Source organism: Mesoplodon bidens (genome assembly GCF_964165515.1).
Source record: "Mesoplodon bidens genome assembly, chromosome: 8".
NCBI classification, from domain to species: domain Eukaryota; kingdom Metazoa; phylum Chordata; class Mammalia; order Artiodactyla; family Ziphiidae; genus Mesoplodon; species Mesoplodon bidens.
This window is the reverse complement of record NC_138165.1, coordinates 24,336,740-24,352,115: the sequence shown is the minus strand read 5'-3', so window position 1 is coordinate 24,352,115 and position 15,376 is coordinate 24,336,740. Positions and strand designations below refer to the sequence as shown.

Genomic DNA, 15,376 nt, shown 5'->3' with positions numbered 1-15,376 from the left:
CCCTTCTTTTTAATTTTTAAATCATTTGTCCCTCAGGAGCTTGTCTTTTCCTCTCTCCCTCTCTTCCTCCCTCCCTTCCTTCTTCAAAGCCAAATTTGGGGTGTTATTGCTCCTCTCTCCTGTCCTTTTTAAATATTAATTTCTACTTGTATTTTCCTTTTTCTAATCTTTCCTTCTAATATCTTTTAGTTTTTTGTTATTGTTTTTATAACTTTTTGAGTTACTTAGCTCATTTTCAGCCTTTCTTCCTTTCCTATTTAAGTTTATGAAATTCCCTCTGTACATGTTTTGACATGTCAGGTTTTTATTTTATTTTTTAAAGTTTATTTATTATTTATTTATTTTTAAAATTTTTGGCTGCATCGGGTCTTAGTTGCAGCACACTGGATCTTTTGTTGCGGCATACGGGCTTCTCTCTAGTTGTGGCATGCGGGTTTTCTCTAGCTGTGGTGTGCAGGCTCCGGGGCACGTGGGCTCTGTAGTTGTGGCACGCAGGTTCCAGAGCACATGGGCTCTGCAGTTTGCGGCATGCAGGCTCTCTAGTTGAGATGCACAAGCTCAGTAGTTGTGGCGCTTGGGCTTAGTTGCTCCGCAGCACGTGAGATCTTAGTTCCCTGACCAGGGATTGAACCCGCGTACCCTGCATTGTAAGGCGTATTCTCTACCACTGGACCACCTGGGAAGTCCCGTGACATGTCAGGTTTTTAATCTCTTGTCTTTGTCTCACTGTTAAACAACAGTTAAATAACAGAATTCTGGGTTGACTGTCATTTTTCCCTGAGTGATCTTAAAGGTTTTTAAGATAGACTCTTTCGGGGGAAATTTTGAAAAAACACTAAGTAGAGAAAATAATGCAGGGTTAACAATTATCAATATTTCTTTAGCATTGTTTGGTTTTTTTGGGGGGTGGGGTGGGGGATGGAGGGTTCTTAGTCCTTTGTGTAATAGTATCTTTTCTCTGCTTTTGAGATTTTCTCTGTCTTTGAAGTTCTAAAGTATTCACATGATGTGTTCAGGTAGAGATTTAGTTTTATGTAAACTGTTACTTGAATCTGAGAATTCATGTTTTTCATTTATTTTAGATAATTTTCAATCATTATTTTTTAATACAATCTCTCCCATTTTAAAAAGTCCTTCCTTCTGGAATTCCTGTTAAACACATGTAGGAGCTTCTTATTCTACTGTCTCTTAATTTTTCTCTTATATTTCCTTCTTTGTCTCTCCTTCCTACATTCTGTGTAATTTCTTCAGGTCTAATTTGAGTTTACTATTCTCTATGGTTCTAGTCTGCAGTTAACATATTAATTGCCCTTTCAATTTCAATGTGTGTATTTTTCACTTGTAAAAGTTCTGTTGATTATTTTTCAAATCTCCCTGTTCATATTTCATAGTACAGTCATCCCTTGGAGTCCAGTCCACAGTATTGGTTCTAGGGCCCCTCTTGAATACCAAAATCCATGGATGCTCAAGTCCCTTAAATAAAATGCCATAGCATAGTCAGGCCTCTGTATCCACAAATGCAGAGCCTGCAAATATGGAGGGCCAACTGTATCTTATTCTTTCCTTAGGGTTTTGATTTCTTCTTTTATTTGTTAATCATTTCAACATACTTATATATTTTTTCTGATTGTTTTATTAGCTCAAGTTCCTGGCCCTCTAATCCTCCTGTTTGTTGTTTGTTAATCCTGGCTTATGATAGTTTTTTTTTTATATACATATACTCATTTTTAGTGGGATAAACTTTTTTCCTGTGACGTTTAAATATGACCTGGATTGTGGGAATGTTCGCTTGTAGAGACTCTGCATTTGTGCCCAAAAGCTATCCCATTCATTTTTCAGCTTGGATTCCTAGATCATGTGGATAATGCACATTAAAACATTGCAACCAGGGACTTCTCTGGTGGCACAGTGGTTAAGAATCCTCCTGCCAATGCAAGGGACATGGGTTCGAGCCCTGGTCTGGGAAGATCCCACATGCTGCAGAGTGACTAAGCCCATGCACCACAACTACTGAGCCTGCGCTCTAGAGCCCGCGAGCCACAACTACTGAGCCCACGTGCCACAGCTAATGAACCCCAAGCGCCTAGAGGCCATGCTCGGCAACAAGAGAAGCCACCAGCCCCTGCTCGCTGCAACTAAAGAAAGCTCGTGTGCAGTAACGAAGACCCAATGCAGCCAAATATAAAAAGATAAATAATTTTTTTTTTTTTTTTTTTTTTTTTTTTGCGGTATGTGGGCCTCTCACTGTTGTGGCCTCTCCCGTTGCGGAGCACAGGCTCCGGACGCGCAGGCTCAGCGGCCATGGCTCACGGGCCCAGCCGCTCCGCAGCATGTGGGAACCTCCGGGATCGGGACAAGAACCCGCGTCCCCTGCATCGGCAGGCGGACTCCCAACCACTGTGCCACCAGGGAAGCCCTAAATTATTAAAAAAACCCAACACATTGCAACTGAACTGTACGGGGCAGGAGGGTTCCATTTTTTTTCATATATATATATATGTGTATATATATGTGGGTGTGTGTGTATATTTATATATTTTTATTTATTTATTCATTCATTCATTCAGGCTGCACCAGGTCTTAGTTGTGACACACGGGCTCTTTGTTGTGGCATGTGGGATCTTTTAGTTGCAGCATGCGGGATCTTTTTTTTTTTAGTTGCGTCATGAGGACTTCTTAGTTGCAGCATGCATGCAAGATCTAGTTTCCCTGACCAGGGGTCGAACCTGGGCACCCCCTGCATTGGGAGCGTGGAGTCTTACCCACTGGACCACCACGGAAGTCCCAGGAGGGTTCCATTTTTCAGGGGAGATTTTTTAAAACTCAGAACTTAGGCAGAAACAAACAAGCTTCCTTTTGTATTTCTTTGTGGGTACAATCCCACTTTAATGTAGGGGTCTAGCTCCAGAAATCAGAGAGCCCAAGACTTTCCTCCTATCCCCAGATGAGAAATAAAATCCAAGTGCCTATACAGGTTATTGTCACTTATCTCAATCATTGTACTGAAAATGTTCCCAAAGGTCATGAAAGACCTTTATATTGCCAGATTAAGTGGCATTTTAAATCTTTACACCCCTTGACATTTCTGTTGCATGTAAACCACTCCTCTTTTAAATTTTGCTTTTCTTGTTTGTGGTGTACACAACACATTCATTTGGGGTTAGGAGATGGGTGTGCATGTTGCTGCCACTTACTGGTTGTGTGACTTTGGTCAAATAACTTTTGAGTTTGATTTCTTATGATAATGCCATCTTCATAGCATTCAGAGGTTCTAATAAGTTAATATCTATAAAAGCACTTAATAAATTATAGACCACTATAGAAATTATCATACTATCTTGGTTCTCTTCTGACCATTATGCCTTTTTTATTATAATCATTTGGTATGATTCAAGACGTGATTTTCTGCCTGTCTCCCGTTATATCTCCTTTCAAATAATTCAGTCTCATGACTTTAATGACCAACTTCTAAATCTCTCATCATTTCTTTCTTCTTACTAAAACAATGCTACTACTATCATAGGTTGTGATGATGGTTAAATGAAATAAATGCAGGCAACTTAGTAAATAATACATACTCAATAGAGGCTATTATTACATTTTTATGTGCTTCCTGGACATTTGCATTTATCTTCGAAATATGGATCATCTTTCCTTCCCAAACTGGCTTCCTTTCCCAGCTTCCTTGTTCTTACAAGTGATAACCACCATTCCCCAGTCTGTCAAGCCTGAAAAATGGAGTCTTCTAACCTTTTTGCTTTTCATCATCTTCCTTACTGGTCTATAAATTCTACAGATATTTCTTGCAAGACATTCCTTCCACCTATTCCTTTTGCTCCTAATTGGCTCTCCTTCCTTAGTGCTGGTTACAACTCATGCTTGGATTAGTGCAATTTGTAGGCTGGTTTCCATGTGGGCCAGCCTTCCTATTGTTGCACATTTTTAAAGCCACTCTCATGTCCCTCTTGTGAAAGTCAATTAGTTTCCCGTTTCCTAGTCTAAATCAACTTTTAGGACCCTGTATAATCTAGCCGTATTCTAGCTATGCAATTTTTCTCATTCCTAACCCTCTTCTTCCCGTCTTTCCACTGTCTTATGAATGTAATACATTTGTTTATCTAATCTTTTGTCTTTACCTTTGTTTCCTTTCTATCCCAATCTCATTAATAATTTAAGGTGAAGTTCAAATATGTGGTTTGTCTCCTTTGGTGAACTTATAAAACCTGTTTCAGAAGTTGTAGATTGTGATTATTTCCTGTCACAGGTGTAACAAGTATTTTGTCTTTCCAAATGGATCCTACTTGAGGGTAGGATCTTTTTATTTTTACTGTGGTCCTTACAGTCCAACACCTCAGCACAAAGTAGGTGCTTACTATGTACTTACTAACCAAATTCTCATCCATGGCCTGTCATTTAGTGGGCCAATACTCCTAAGTACTTTCACCAGCAAGAGACACCTAAATTAATTCTTTTATGTTAGGAATTCTGATAAAAAATTGGGGGAAAACTTTAAGTACGAGATTAAAGTATTTTTAAATTATAAATAATTTAAAATTATACATAATTTTATGCACTACTAGTTATAGCAACAAATACCTTTTATGCAAGTTCTTAAATTATAGATCAATATTTTCAATAGCTCACTACTTTTGAGGCACTCATAACAGCTTCTATAGATAAATAGGACACATTAATGAAAATGACAGTGGAAGCAAATCTTATTTTCAAAATTGTTATCTAGTGTTACCTTGTCATAAACTCTAGTCCATAGAAAAGAACTGCAATCAGTTTTATTTGAATTGGTCTTCAGAGTCATGAAAAAGATCTGAAGATCTTTGCTTGCAATATGTTAACGTAGGCTATTAACAGCCTCACAGTGCTGGAAGTCAATTACCTCAGAAACCATTAGCTGAGCCAAATAAATTAAGATGTAATGTTGGAAGTATTTTTCTAAAAATTTAAAAACTGGGGAAAGTCAATAATTATCTGTTGAATAATTTTTAAATGCTCAAATTAATTATGTTAGGATAGTTGTATTACCTAACTCATTTTATTTTTCACTGATGTTATTAGACCCTATAACAAAGAATTTTAACAAGCACACCTCCCCAAAACACCTCCCCAAAATAGAGGAACTTAGCTACATGTTTAATTACACAGAGATTAAAAAAAAGTTATTGTTGAGAAAAAAATAAACAAAATTGATTATCCATTTAATACTGTATTGTGCAAAAGGGTTTATTTTTGAGGATAATGGTATTCACAGATTTTCTCATTTCCTCAAACATCACATAATGCATTTCTTCCCAGTTATGAGAGACTCATTATAGACGGCTCTTTCATCTTAAATTCTGCTAAGTAAATGCTATTAAATATTTTTTGTGTCAAGTTATAGAAAATAGCATTTCTTCTTAATTTACATGCTCTTAAAAAATTATTAAAGCAAAAATAATTTTAAAAGAGCTCTTTTGAGGGAACATTCTCTCCTGTCTACTTTCATAGAAAGCAAAATCTACTGTAAAACTAAGTGAATAAAGTAAACCTACCTTTATTTGACTTAACTGATAGTTAAAAATGAAATTCATAATCAGAAATACTTTCTCAAATAATTGAGGTAACACATGATAAAACCATGGTTCAAAAAATTCTAGCTCAATGAATTATTTCTTAAATGTAAAATCTAATGCAAAATGAGGCAAGGAAGGCACTGTGACCATGACAAGAGTGTACTAATGACATCCTCTTCTCATAAAGCCATTGGAAAAATTTGCATGTGCATTTGAGGAAAAGAGATACAACTCACTGGCCCATTGTTGAATAACAGAATCCTTCTAGTTTGACTACTGTGACATATTTGATAATTTTACAATTAACATTTGATGCTTTGGACTGCTATAGTAGAATGAAACTATGTATAGTTTTTATTGTAGGTTCCAATGTCACATGGCCTTGGTTATTTCAGAACTAATAAATCCTTTAGTTTTAGAAACATTTTTCACTGATTGTACTTTTTCTATGGCAATGTATAATTGGCAACTCACCATTTACTTAAATGGTAGGGCTATTTATTTCTCCAGAAAAATCTTTATTCTATATTTTGTGATTTTTTTTTTCCACACAGAAGGATCTTAATACTTTGCTTCAATGAAAACCCAAGTCTCAATCTACAGTTACACGTAGCCAGAAAGACCTGCACTTAAAAAAAAAAGTATGAGAATTACAGAAAAAATTTATTTGTATTTATTGATAGTTTAAAGAAATGATTTTTCATAATTATATCAGACATAAAATGGTAATAAAATTTTAATTGCTTCAAAAGTATTATCTTGTGGTCAAGGTAATCTATTTAGAAATGTCAGATTAAAATTTTCTTCTAAATGTCTTTATTTTAGAACTAACTGCTTTGATAACTGTGTTCTTTAGGTATTTTGTGTGTGTCTGTCTGTGTGATTGTACATGTGTATATTTTTATAAGATGAAGTCCCAGCAGTTAATAGGATTCTCCCGTAATTAGAGTCTCACAACTAAATTATTAATGTCAAGCATCAAACTTTATAGTTTCAGAGATGGAGAACTAGCAAAACTACACTTAACAGTAAAGTACATGCCATAGACAAGAGTTTATCTTTCCTGTCCTCTGCAATAAGTCAAAGCAGATGTGGTCTTTCAGTGTATCATTAGTCAAACTTTGTTACAGAAACACATCAGTTTGTCTTCATGAAATCTTTTACCTAATATCATGTAAGTTAGAGTAAGCACATTTGTTGAAATGTATACCTTAAAATAAAAAATAGCCATGTGATTCTTTACATCTTTTCAGTTTGGTTCTATCTGAGAGAGAAGACTGAAACGTCACTCCAGTGCTCTCCAGCACAACTGGTATGTCTGTTTCTTTACTTAGCACTTCTTATCGTTTCTAACATAGTAAGATGTACTTATTTACTGTGTTAATTGTGTTTCCCAGCACCCCCCCCCTTCCCCACTTAGAATGTAAGATTCACAAAGGCAGGGGTTTTTGTGTTTTGGCTATTGGTGTATTCCAAGTGCGTAGAACAAACACTGACACCTAGTAGTGCTCAAATATTCACTGAATAAACAACGTGATTGATAGAAGATGAGGTCAGAGATGTGGATGGGGGAACAGATCATCTTGTAGGCCACTGTAATGACTCCAGCTCTGAGTGTAATGAGGAGCCACTCTAGCACTCGGAGCGGAGGAGTGCCATAACCTGATACGTGTTTGAAAAGCTCCACTGCTGTGTTGAGGATGGGCTGTAGTAGGCAGGGTGGAAGGAAGGAGACGGATCTGGGTGAGGAACGATGAGGGCACAGATCAGGGTGACAGCACTGGAAATGGTGGGGAGTGGTTGAATTCTGTATTACTCTGAAGGTAAAGCAAACAGTATTTCCCGACGTCCTGGATGCGGGTTGTGAGAAAAGAGAGGAATCAAGGTTGTTCTGATTTAAGCAACTGGAAGGATAGAGTTGTAATCAACTGATTTATGAAACATTATGGGAGCAGTGTGTTTGAAGGTAGGGTGAGGGAAGATTAGAGTTCAGTATTGAAGATACTCTGTTTATGTTTTGTCAGGCAGTCACTAAGATAAGCCAAAGGCTGGTGCATCCGTGTGTGGCTCAGGCAATATTCTGGGCTGGAGACATAGATTAAAGGTTCATTTTGTATGAACGAGGCTTAAAGTGAATTCAGAGACGAGGAAAGAGGCCTGAACACCCTTGCAGCTGAAAGGTCTTCTTTGAGAAGGAATGAATTTTATCACAGAAATAGAAGGAGTATCAGGTTCTTCTCAGGTAATAAACACCCTGAAGGAGAAAAACATTAGCAGGTGATGTTACCTTATGAAGGATAGGTAAGAACAAGCAAATTATGAACATAATTTAAAGATAAAATTTATTCTCTGATGGTTTACTCATGCAAACTGCACATAAAAGAAAATAGTACAGTTTGTGTAACATTGCAAATATAAGGACTCAAAATGCTAGGTACAGAAGTAGTGTGACATCCTGAAAGTCAAAATGGAATTTGTGTTTATACAACTAATAATGATTTTTATTTGCTGAGTACAGACTGATTTACAATGAAAGTTTTGCTAACCTTGGTAATAAGCTCATTAACTGTTTACATGACTTCTTACATCTATGTAGTTTTATTTTACAATTGCAAGAATTCCTGTTACCAAAGAACTTTTAACTTGCATAAATAATAAAATTTAAGAAAAATGCACTGAATGACCCAGGAGATTGAAAAATGGAGGCTTTTCCTAATCCATCCAAACTACAATAAAAAACAGCCTTCTTGCAGAATTCATATTTTGTGCCTTTGAGATCAACTCCTTAGCATAACTATGGCAAAATCATGATTAGAAATTGATTACTGGAAAATTATAAAATCAGTTAAAAATAAAAAAATTTTAGAAGTAGAATTATCAACCAAAAATGGTATTTTTAATAAGCCAAACAATAAAATTCCTATTATCTTCATACTTAAAAGTCCTGAAATGTCATTTGTATAATCTGAATGTTTCCCAGTTTGGAACTTAGGCAGGTGGAATATTTCCTTGAATTACCAAGGATATTCCATACCAGTTTTTAAAATGTCAGTCTCATTAGGAGATGGCACTGAGACTTTAGCAAACAGTGTAGTATGGATGCAGAACGAACTACACAACTTATTAGAAATGCATTACAGATATTTACATAATGGAATCCTGCTCGAATGCCAGAAGTTGCTACTGGGGAGGACTCATAACTATTTTACAAAGTTTTCTTACACACGTCTACTACATTTTTATTTTTTAACAATTTTGTCTATTTTAAAATATTGTACTGTATTTTGAACATAACTGCAGAATAAAAATAGATAATGGCACATTAGAAAACTCAGTATCCCACAGATGACTGGATAATGAGAAAAGTGTACCTACAATCATCTCATCAGAAACAAACTACATCATGGAATGTTAGTTATCCAAGCCTGCACAGTAATGACATCTTAAATTGCAATCATCTATTGGCCAGCATCACACTGAAGGCATCGTTAAACATTCAAGCAAAGATTGCTGGCATGAACTATTGAAAGACACGCACACACACACACACACAGACACACACCACACACACACACACTCTCTCTCTCACTCTCACGCACTCGTTTCCCATATTATAATTACATTGTTCTAAAGATAGATACTGATTTTTTTCCCACGAGAAACGTTATCAAAATTTGCTACTAAAAGATGACAGTGCTTTCACAAGAATAAGTACAAGTTAGCTTGCAAGTACAAGACAACGGGGGTAAACAGTCTTAAATTTTCTAAGTAGTAATTTTTAGGCTTTTCTGGCAACCATACCTTACTTGATTATGCATAAACTTCTCAGTTTGAAACCTGAAATCTGCAAAACAAAACAAAACAAAACCAAAAACGAATTTCAAAAAATTATTAGATATCTGATAACCCTGTATTGTACATTATATAATTTCATATTTTGTTAGTCTCAAAACAGGGTTTAAAATACTGAATTTAAGCCTTAAAAATAGTCATTTTTGAAATGATAAAGGATTCCAAAATTCATGCCTACTTAAAATCTTAAAAAAAAAGAAAACGCACTGTTACTGATCTTCATTTAGTTTAAGTGTGCATAAAAGCACTGTATGTCTTTTACCATGTTTCACTCACTTAAAAAGTGTTTGATAATGTTCTTCCTTTTGCATAATGTGCAAAATAAAAGGCAAAAAGATTAAAAGCAAATTTCTATATTTCTCTTGCTAGTGCTTTATGACCTTGTTAACACTACAAAGTCAATAGGGACTATGCAGAACTTTGGTATAAATGATATAACAATACTACCATCACAGTTGAGGGTTAAGAGGTGGTCAAAAGAAATGGAAGTGGGAAGAGAGATTCAGTAACACCCCCATTTATTAAAACACCACAAAATTAAAAGTGAAATAAACCACAATGAATTATAATACAATTTACACATTGAGCACAGAAAAATGAATAAATCTAACAATATTTATAAAAAAAGCAAAATCAGTCTTTTTCCAGAGACTAAAAACTGTTGTTGTTCAGTCTGATCATCAACTGCTGCTACACCAACTTTAGAGCCCAATTTCATTTCAAGTAAAAAAAAAAATTTACAACCACAGACTTCGCATAAATGGAAATTGGTCTTTCCTTGATTTCCCTTTGAAGTCACTAATGAGTATCTAAAACTGCTGCACTGAGGTTTTTAATCAACTTCCTGAGGGCTGTGACTGGGAGGAAGGAGCCATGACAATCTGTGAAAGCGCAGGCTCTGTACTCTGGTCCGCCATCTGCGTGAGGACTGAAGTGGCTACAGCTTCTGCCTTGGAAGTTGAACTGACTCCATTGGATGTGCTGACAGAACTATGCTGTATAGCTTCAGTATGTGGACTACTCGGCACTGACAGGTCTTCTGAACTATCATCTTTATCAGCAGCTGAGTGGAAAAAAGGAAACTACTCAGTTTCTTAAAACAGTTGTAAGAATTTATCAGGTTGAGTCAATGCACAGAATAAAAAGTTAGATGGCATTTTACAAAATCAGTTTAGAGAAGTTGGTATGACTGGAATTGAGTAATTGAAAGGTGGCTAGAAGTCATGAAGTAGGCAATTTTGCCTGTAACAGACTAAACAAGGCACAAGCATGCACATGGAAACACCTCAATGCCCAGTGCCACATAAAAGAGAGCTGCAGAATTATTTGCTAAATAGTGTTAAGAAAGAAAATTGGGTAGGAATTTGGGAGATAGGTCTCTTATAGATATAATCAAACACTTACCCCAGCAACACATTTAACAAAACCAGTCTGTTTGCCTACATGCCATTCTTATTAAAAGATTAAAAAATTTATAACCATATGCATAAACAAAATGAATTCTAACATACAAATTATATCTTCAAATAATTCCCTCTGCAGAACTATTTTTATTCTGGCTGACTTTCCATCTAAGGCAGCAATGGATGATTATAACACCTGATTCTAATGATGCATACACATGAGAATAAGCAATATTTAGAATCTAAATGCCACCAGCTGTTATAGTTGCATGAATTAATTGAGATTCAAATAAAATCCATATAAAACTCAAGATACTGTAATTGAAAAGATATTCAGGAAAGGGCATTCTAAATATTTATGAAAATATATCTACCATTTTTTAGGCTTTAACAACAAATCTTCAATGTTCTTATTTTAATGGAAGAGAATCCAATAATTTCATTTAGTGAAAAATCTGATAAGTACAACACACACCAATAATTACAGTGTATGCAAGTTATGAGACACAATGATAGCATGAATGCCTGTGAACCCAGCCCCCAACTTAAAGAGAAAATTGCTAGTAACACTCGTGCTTCTTGGAGGCTCCTCTCTTCACCAAAGGCAATCACCATTCTGATATGTATTTCTTTTACCATTCCCTTGTTTTTTCTTTGAAGTTCTACCAAATAGGTATATATCCCTAAACAGTACTATTTAGCTTTGTTTCTTTCTGAACACTCTAAAATAATTTTTATTGTTTAGAGTGATAATAAGCTGGCTTTCTATCAAATCTGACAATACATACTGGCCTGCTTACTGATGGCCAGGTGCTCATTCTGAAAGTCAATTATTAAGAGACTGTGGACCCCACGAAGTAGGACTTACCCCATGATTTGTAATGTAGAAGACAGCGGGGGAGGAATCTGGCAAGTACAACTTTAGTTCAAATAAAATTCTTCATTTTGAGGGTTTTCTGAGCTATAGTAGCTCTTACAGAATTTTAATGTGATAGAATCTCACCCTCTCTATAAATCTGCTTTAAATGCAAAACTACACCACTGGATAAAAATCTGATCTCAAGATGCAGTTAAAAAAAAAAAAGCACAATCAGTAATCCTTTTTAAAATTATATAAAGCAGAAAGGATACTGTTCTGATCAAGCAATAATGAATGTTATAAAATATTTACAGTTCAGTTATATAGCCAATACAATTGTTATGCATTCACAGAAAACACTGCCAAATGACAGTTTAACTAGAGAGAACAGTAAAAAGCCCTCTATTTCACCACTATTCAACATGACAACAAAATGTCCTTTCTCTCAATGTTACGTTCTAGGGATATAACAGCTTTCAGAAATAAAGAGGCTGATCTGTGATGAGTGGTATAAGGAAATGTAAATATGTTGTGGAGGCGATGACTCAAAATGAAACAGTAAGTTGTAAGGGACAAGTGCTTATCTACCTCCAGGCCTTCAGAATTTGGTAAAACTTTAGGCTGTACAAAGAAGCAGGTACTCACTTATAAATTCTGTAATTATAAATTTTATGTATAAAATATCTTTATAGTGTGATACAGCTGCACCTATGTCCAGTTCTAGATGGTAAGGGGAGAAAAATTACTAATATAATCACAAGCTCTAGAAAGATACAAGAGATCTTACTGCACTCACAGAGCCATTTTTGGCCCTACTTGAAACCAGCTGTTTGACAATTCACTCTCTCTGAAGTTCCACCCATGTTTCTACATATTTTCATTAATGAAAATATAAGCTCACAATTTAGGGCCCAATAAGCTTTTCTTCCCACTTAGGATTACAGCAACAACTATATTACAATGTTAATTATGCCCAGAGATCTACAGAATATGAATTAATGGCAATAAGATTACTCTTATGTTCTACTCTTCAAGGAACCCAAACATTAAAAATGTTTTCATATTTTCATTCTCATTTTATATACTACTTGACCCTTAAGATCAACAACTGTCACGGTTTTCCCATGACTGAGGGGTTTCCTAGGATGTGGGACTTCCCAGTGTTAAAAAAGAGACCCTATGAATGTGTGACTTTATAACTGTCACCTTTACCAGCAAGATATTGTAATATTCCTTAACTTCTACTAAACCTTAGTTTTCTATATACAATGTTTTGAGTTAACTAGCATTATAGCTCACCACTATTAGCAACTGCTATGTGCTACAATGTGATGGATGAATAATGTTAGGTATTTGTGAATTTCTCCACATTTTCTCCAAGATTTAAACATTTACTTAAACAATCTTTATATTTACCTTGACTATTAAACAACAGAGAAGTCAGATTTTTCCCAAAGACTTCAAATTTGAAAATAAAAATTTTGAAATTTCTACAAAATCCAATTATCTCCCAAGAGCTGAAGAGAACTAATTTTATGCAAGAACTATACACTCAGTCAATTTGATTATCTAGATAACTGGACAGGATAAAAGATAGGAACTGTTCCCAAACCCAAAAATGTCTTATTCATTTCTTACATTTTCACAACCTCGTATACCTTCACTAAAAACTTATTAATCTAGATTTTCAGTTTGAGGATATAGCATATAAAACCGTATATATATACACTTAAAAATATCTTAATTGCTTAAAATAAAAAATTGGCTTGCATTTGCTGAGCATATACTGCCTGGATAACAGGGATAAAACTCTTGGGGTTATCCAATAAATTAACTAAGATTAAAAAATTGAAGATAATTTTGAACTGAATGCAATTTAAGAGTTAATTTTCCTTCTAATTTTATAGAATCACTTGTATATTTCTTTCTGAACTATCAAAATTCAAGAGAGCTGTCTTGTTAAGAAAATCATGTATGCATAATGCTGAACTCAGTAACTTCTAAAGGAAATTATGTTAAGTCAGATGGGAGCCATAATGGCCTCATCCCTGCAGCAATCATTGTTAATACAAACCCCAAACATATTTCTATATGGTTCCAATTTACTCCACAATGTGTTTCACAATCCTGTCAAAATGACTAGATATCAAAGGACTGAGATTGATTTGCTCAAAACTGACAAAAATCAATGTTCTAAATATATATGGCAACAGAGAGTTGCTAAATCTACTGAATCTTTTAAATTAAAAAATATTGCCCATTCTGATGAAACTGCTTACAATGACTACAAGTAAAGATGGTGGCCATTAAGTTTTATCGTGAGCACCTGAGGAACTGTTTGCATCCAATACAAAATGTTTCTTTCTTTTGAATTACTGACACTGGCAAATTAAAACGAAGTGGATACATATGGTTGAAACAATTTTTACATTTACAAATATCCTGAAATATCACTAAATCATAAAAATGAAAGCTGTGGGTTATATATTATGAATGTTGCTTAATGCATTCCCAGCTCTGTTATTTGTTACAAATTTGTGTACGATGGACAGAATTGGCCATTTATTCAAGAGTAACAGCTGGTTCCAACATTGTGCACCTTATCAAAAAAGGACATTACAAGAAGGAAAAGCACAATTAACTTCTAAAATGCTGAAAACAGAAGAATCTCATTTTGAAGGTAAATATTTAAAAGGAAACTTAAAAGCAGATAATTTAAATACTGTTCTAGCATTTTTATGACTAACTAGAAGACTCAATCTAAAGATTCAGAACAATAAAATTGCACAATGCTGATATCTAAGAAAGAACAATAGGATCTCATACGTAACAATAGGATCTGCTACAGATTAAGTGAAGACAAAAAAGATTACTAAACGGAGGCTAGAAAAGAAGTAGTGTTTCACTATGTCAGTCCAAGAAAAGTATTACTCTGAGACTATAAAACAAAATATCATCAGTACTTACACTATACTTTAAATTATTAACCAACCCATTTTATTTATAGTAATCTCTAGAAAAAAGCTAGAAGTAGGAAAATTAAAAAACTCTAGATTCTAAGAAGTATATCCCCCATTCTGTAATAAACTTGCAGAACTTCTGATATTTAACATTAAATATCAGAACTGCAGTCTCCACTTTTTTAATGGTAGCTTGGTTCACTCTGGCAGTATTTCACTGATGTAGCCTAAGGCTATAGGTAATGGAACATTACTCACTATGATAGCCAGATTTCTTCTGCATGGCGGTTACAGGGCAATCTTTATGAGCCAGAAGAAGCTGTTTCAGCTGTGCCACTTCATTTCTCAGCAGGGTGACTTCACTCTGGGGAAGAAACAACTTATGTACCTTACCAGCATCAGACTAAACATTTTTTACTGTTTAAAACAAGTGAAGATTAAGATATGAAAATCGGACATCTTTAAAAGAACACCAAGGAATAAACAAAATATGCTGCTTAAATGTTTAATCATTACACATTAGCTTTTATATTTTAGTATTTATATAGAACCTGCAACTTACATAAAAATTTAAATAACACCACAACTAGATAGCATATTTCAAAGTTATTTTTTACATTATCATTTGCCTTGTGACTGCTTATATACTACAGGTTACCTATCAAAGGTATTTTTTACCTGCTCTTTTTTTTTTTGCATTACGCGGGCCCCTCACTGTTGCGGCCTCTCCCGTTG

General features: G+C 34.9%; 1 protein-coding gene across 4 annotated transcripts in view; it reads right to left on the bottom strand.

The window, feature by feature from the left end:
* Positions 1-7,892: 7,892 nt before the first annotated feature.
* ATF2 (activating transcription factor 2) overlaps positions 7,893-15,376 on the bottom strand; it is an 86,216-nt gene continuing 78,732 nt past the window's right edge. For 3 of the 4 annotated variants that reach the window (XM_081242980.1, XM_081242981.1, XM_081242983.1), the window contains 2 exons: positions 14,900-15,005; positions 9,921-10,482 (listed from right to left, as the gene is read on the bottom strand). In XM_081242980.1, the coding sequence (XP_081099106.1) occupies positions 10,256-10,482; positions 14,900-15,005 (333 nt within the window). In that variant the 3' untranslated portion in view covers positions 9,921-10,255. Of the gene's footprint in view, positions 9,412-9,920; positions 10,483-14,899; positions 15,006-15,376 lie in introns of those variants that run through there. The other variant, XM_081242982.1, reaches the window with a different exon arrangement.